Source organism: Elephantulus edwardii, unplaced genomic scaffold (genome assembly GCF_000299155.1).
Source record: "Elephantulus edwardii isolate Elephantulus edwardi_28Jun2011 unplaced genomic scaffold, EleEdw1.0 scaffold00158, whole genome shotgun sequence".
In the NCBI taxonomy this organism is placed as follows: Eukaryota; Metazoa; Chordata; class Mammalia; order Macroscelidea; family Macroscelididae; genus Elephantulus; species Elephantulus edwardii.
The window spans coordinates 971,430-977,429 of NW_006399908.1; the positions used below are offsets into that span (position 1 = coordinate 971,430).

Sequence of the window (6,000 nt, forward strand, 5' to 3'; positions counted from 1 at the left end):
CATTGGTGTACAAATCTCTGCTTTCTTGAAATTAAGATGTAATCCTCAGTCTGTAGTAGACCAAAATTTTAACCCCTTTGGGGATAGCTCTACATTTACATATCCTAAAGCAAAACCCTTTTCCCTTGTCCCTCTGTGATAGGAGCTCAGTTGATAAAGTTGTCAAAGCAGCCAGCTGTCAATCAAATGGTTTGTAGTTTGAATCAACCAAGGTTCTCTGTGGGAGGGAAAGCTGGCAAACTGCTCCTGTAAGCGGTTCAGTCCAGAAAACCCTCTGTGATGGCTCTACTCTGTTCTATAGGGTTGCTATGAGTCAGAATTGACTTGATGACACATAGCAACAATAACTTCTGTAATAGCTAATTATATGTCAGTCTGGCTAGGCTATACGGAGCTCCAGTGGCAGAAGGGGTAAGGTGTTGTACAGCCAATCCAAAAGCAAGAAGTTTGAATCTATCAGCTTCTCTATGAGCTGTCTCCAAAGCACAAAACCCCAACAACTGTGCTACTTGCACAATTTGTCACAATGAACCTCTTTGGCAGGTCAAATTTAAACAAAGGTCCTTATCACAGGACCAGTGTCCAACAGCACGAGAGAAGGATAAACTATCAATGATTTCATCTTACTTGGATCTACAATCAACACCCTTGGTACAAGCAGTCAAGAGATAAGAAGACATAGTGCTTTGAGTAAGAATTCTCTCAAGGACCTCTCCAAAATACTGAAGAGCAATGATGTCAGTTTGAAGACTGAGGTGTTCCTGATTCAGACCATGGTCCTTTCCATTATTTCCTACACATCTGAGAGCCGGACAGTGAGTACAGATGACAGAGAAGAATTGATGTCTTTGAATTGTGGTGCTGGAGAGGAGTATTGGACTGCCAAAAGAACAAACAGGTATGTCTTGGAAAAGGTGCAGCAGAGAGCTCCTTGAGACAAGGATGGTGAAGCGTCATTTCTCATATTTTGGGCAAGTTGCTAGAGAGGCTACTCCTTAGAGAGGGATAGGGATGTCATGCGTAAAAGGGGGAAGGAGCAGAGAAAGAGGAGAAGATTCCCAGCAAGACAGATTGACACAGTAATTGCAGCCATGTGCTCAAGAGTGTCAGACATGGATGGCACAGGATAGGACAGGATTCAGATCTACTGTTCATAGGGTTGCTATGAGTCGTACTCGATCTGATGGCACCTAACAACATGCAGGAAAAATATGGGACATCTCCTCTTTGCCATTTACAGTCTCTAAAATCCCTCTGAGGGTTAGCTCTGAGTTGGTTTCACCTCAAGAGCAGGGAGTGAGGGTGTTTGATGTCAGTGAGCTCTGGTGGTACAATCCAGAGGAAACCCAAAGGCAAGAGGATCAGAACAGAAAGGCAAACATAGGAAAGAGAAAGAGAAAGAACTTGCTAGCTAGCTAGAGAGTGAGCCAGCAAAGAGCTCAGCTGTGAACTCAAAGGTTTGCAACCGGAACCTACCAGCTGCTCCTTGGGAGAAATATGGGACAGTAGGTTTTGTAAAGAGCTAGAGCCTGCTGGTTCAAATATACCAACAACTCCAGCAGAAGAATGAGCAAACAAGCCTCTCATGTGATTTACTGCTTCTCGAAAGCCACTCTTCACTTCTCTCCCTGAAAGAGAGTCAGCAGTGTGTCAGGTCCTACGTGACAGTGATGCCATTGAGTTTTTCAGTGTTCCTCAGATTCATATTTGTCCTTTGCACCCAGTGATTTTCTTTTCACTGCCCCAAGTTCAACCAGGTCTTTGGAATCTGGTGTTTTATAGCTAAGGTATATTTTACAAGCCTTTTTTGAAAGCAAGAACATGCCGAAAACAATAGAGGTGGCGGAAAGGGCATATACTTCCAGGTCAAGATGATTTGGAGTCCTGACTCTCCATTGAAAGAAAGACTTGAAAAATTTGCATATTTCTCTGAGCCTCAGCTTCTCTGTAACAAATAGATGAAATATCTAAATAACTGATTTGTTCAAAGGAAAATGGAATTTAGTCCAATGCCTAGAATCTGACAGGTGTTCATTATTCAGAAGCTACACTGAAACGAATGGCTAGAGAAGCTGTGGTATATTCGCACAATGGAATACTATGCTGCATTAAAAAACAAGGAACTCATGCAATATTATTCAAAATGGTTGACTCTGGAGAACATTATGCTGAGTAAAATATCCCAGTCACAAAAGGACAAATATTACATGATGCCACTGTTGTAGAATGGGACTGTCCTTGGGGTTGGGGAGAGACTGAGTAAGATGGGTTCAATAATGTATACTGCACTGAAACAGAGGAGGGAGAGAACCGTCTAAAAGAGAGATGTAACTGGGTATTTCTGTCATCACAGGAGACTAGAGCGAGGGCTGCATGGTGGAGGGGACCTGGGGGAGGGTTTGTAAAACAATGAAAGAATCTTTTCTTTTACTTTTCCATAATTTTTGGACTCATGTACTTATAACTTGTTAGTCAAATTTGTGTCTTCTAGGTTGCAACAGCCCCATGATACATCTTGAAGGATATGTACATGTACAGCCAAGCACAATCAATAAGAGTGCATCTGAATTCCAAAATCAATCTCCATAATAGTCTATGTGTTTCCTACTGCCAAAGGGGCCCTTTAGAGTAGTGAGAGAAGATCTTCACCCTGAAACCCACAGCATCCCTTTTCAGCAGGAAGTAGCTAAGAGAATACGCCGTCCCCTTTTCCTTATGACTCAGGGTGAAGTCTCTCTCAGGGAGGAGTGATAGGGAATGGCAAAGGATACACTGACAAAGAAGATTAATCAGAACTGGCTTTGACAAGCACTGTGGCATTTGGACAAGAACAAACTGGGAGGAGGGTAGAGAGAATAGTGCAACAATGAATGAGTGGAAGCCCAAAATCTCTGTAAATGTTTATGAAAATTAATAAAATATAATTATAGGAAAAAAAAAAAAGAAGCTACACTGAACCAATAACATATTTTTTTTAAAAGCTACATTGTTATTACTGGGGGTTTTTTGTGTTTGTTTTTATTGTGTGTGTGTGTGTGTATGTGTGTGTGTGTACCGTCAAATCAGATCCAGCTGGTACAGAAGGAAAATGCCTCTCTTTCTCCAGTGGAGCATCTGATGGATGATATTATTTGTTTTTAATCTCTACATGTCTCAGCCTATAGAGACACATAAATATTAAGTCTGGAAAAAGTGAAAACATAAAGCATAATCATAGTATTATGTTTTTACAGAAACATCCGTCTCCCTGATTTCTCTTTGAGTGTAAACTACTTTTTACATTTTTAATCCATTAATCCAGCTTATTAGAAAAAGTTCATTTACTAACAAAAAAAGGGAAAATGAAGACTTTTAATGACAGCAAAAATCTTCTCATTATTTTTTATTTAAATAAGACATTCAGGGAATAATTTTAGTAAGGAAGAAGCAGCTCACTTCCATTCCTCTTAACAAAACTTCTTAGTTAAATGTTAAAACTCTGGAACAGGTTTTACAACAGTGTACTCACCGTGGTATCAGTTTAGCAATATTGTTATCACACAATACACTTACTTATTCCAGGTAATAAACGTTGCTCTCTGCGTGGATATGCCGAGGCCAACAATCTGATGCATCCCTATACCTGAAGCTGAAAACAAAGACACATAAACATGTGTGTGAGAATTCACGGCAAGCAGGAAAAATACAGTTACAATCTGGGTATCTACATGTTCTGTAAATGTTCATTCAAACTACAGCAAAAATTTTCAAAAAAATAAAAGCTCAATAAATAAGCATCATGTGAACTGATGAACTGGGATAAGCGTGGGGAGAAGTCTGTGATATTGAGATAATATTTAAACTTTCTACCAAACTTATTCCTCTGGTGGCCTAGTGGTAAGAAACTGCACTGAAATCTCAAAGGCATGGGGTTCAAATCCACCAGCTGCTGCTCAGGTAAGAAGGAGGGGCAATCTCCTCTCAAGCGATTAATGGCCTCTGAAAACCCAGTGGAGGGTCAGCTATGGGTCAGTTTCAACTGAAAGGCACACAACCACCAAATTATTCCCTGAATGCAAATCAAACCTGTTGTTGCTGTTATGTGCCATCGAGTCACCTAAAACTCATAGGGACCCTACGTACAACAACCTTAAACCCTGATCTATCCTGTGCCAATTTTCTTACATACCTCCCTCCATTACCCCAGTCATTGAATCAATCCATCTTATGAGGGTCTTCCTTTCCTGCACTGTCCCTCCACCCTCCCAAGCATGATGTCCCCTTCCAAGCACTGGTCTCATCTTGCAATATGCCCAAAGTATGTCAGACAAAGCTTTGGAATCCTTGTCTCCAAGAAGAAGCCTGGTCTCATGCGCCCTAGGACAAACCTGTTTGTTCTCCTAGCAACCCATGGGATATTCAATACTCTTCTCCAGCACCACAGCTCAAAGGCATCAATTCTCCTATCATCCCGAGTCATTGTACAGTGCTCTGATGCACAGCAAGTAACTGCAAAGACTATGGCCTGACCAGGCACACCTTAGTCTCCAGAATGACATCATCACTCTTCAGTACTTTGGAGAGGTCCCTGACAGCTGACTTTCTCAATGCAATTTGTTTTTTTTTTTTTTATTTCCTGGCTGCTGGTACCAAGAGTGTTGACTGTGGAACCAAGCAAACTAAAGCTGTTAACAATCTCAATCTCTTCACTATCTATAGTGATGCTGTCAAATAAGTAAATCAAACCTACTGTTAATGAATCAGTTTCAACTCACACAGACCCTACAGGACAGAAATGCCCCTTAAAGTTTCTAAGGCTGTAAATCTTGATGCAAGCAGACTGCCTCAGTGGGTCTGAACCACTAAACTTCTGGTCAGCAAAGGGCCACCTAATCCACTCCACCACCAAGGATCACAATGTACCACAAGGACTCCTAAAACATCCCTCGAAATCTTCTTAAAACCAACAGTCAATCCTTTAGTATGCCTTAAGACTATGATCTTTCAAGAACTTTCTCTACTGGATCCAATTGAAAATAGCAACTTGAAAGACTAGCTGGGAAAAGTGAATTTATTATTTCAGTGGGAGGAACAACAAAGAATAAGAGGGAGAGTAGAGTTGCAGAAGCAGAATGTAAACAATGTCATTAAACTGTATGAAATACAGAAACTGCTGAGCCTCTGCATGTATATTCTCTTTTTTTTTTTTTTTGCATGTATATTCTCAACAGCAAATAAGATTTAGGGGGAAAAAGCCAATGACACTTTTCGTTACAATATTACAAAGTGGGAAAGGAATTGCATAATATTATTTCTCAGATAAACATATGGGTTTATTAACATTTCAATAAAACAAATAGACTTAGTAAAATATTTTCAAATTATTCGGTAGGTTTTTATTAAAGGAAAAAGGATCCTATTCTAATTGCACTAAAATGGTCTTCTCACTTGAAATATGACAGGCCTAGTGTTAAGAAATTGTGCTGCCAACAGGCACATGGTTCAAGTCCACCAACTTCTCCTTGGGAGACAGATGGGCCATTTCCTCCTATGTGATTTACAGCCTCTGAAAACTGACTAAAGGTTTAGCTATGAATTGGTTACAATTCAATGGCACATAAGAACAACTGGAAAGTGAATTCCACAAAATACAATTTTTAAAATTATAACTTAGAAAAGCCACAAAAGAGTACAGAAGCCTGAAGAAGACTCTTACTACAAAGTATACTTTAGGGACTATTTTTAAAAATCCAATTACCTTTGACAGTTTCTTTGATCACAGCAACAAACTGATTCCATAGAACATCGGGATCAATTTCAACCCAGCCAGTTTGAGGATAAAGACTTTGTACCTATTTATGAAAAGAAATGATTCAGTCCAGGGGTAAACAGGCTAAGTCAACACTAACTGGCTCGTAAGTCTAGTTAAAACTATTCACTACAGAATTTTATTTCTTAATGATATTTTCTTGTTATAAAATAAGAACATATCTACATGCAATGTTTAAAAAAAGTATATAT

The 6,000-nt window shown here is 39.7% G+C and overlaps 1 protein-coding gene across 1 annotated transcript in view; it reads right to left on the reverse strand.

Annotated features, from left to right (window-relative positions):
- The window catches only part of LOC102846030 (putative glycerol kinase 5-like), a 92,212-nt gene that overhangs the window by 50,126 nt on the left and 36,086 nt on the right, over nt 1-6,000 (reverse strand). Inside the window, exons 2-3 of the mRNA XM_006895114.1 lie at nt 5,738-5,831; nt 3,553-3,628 (exon numbers count right to left, since the gene is read on the reverse strand). Coding sequence (XP_006895176.1) covers nt 3,553-3,628; nt 5,738-5,831 — 170 coding nt within the window. The remainder of the gene's footprint in view (nt 1-3,552; nt 3,629-5,737; nt 5,832-6,000) is intronic.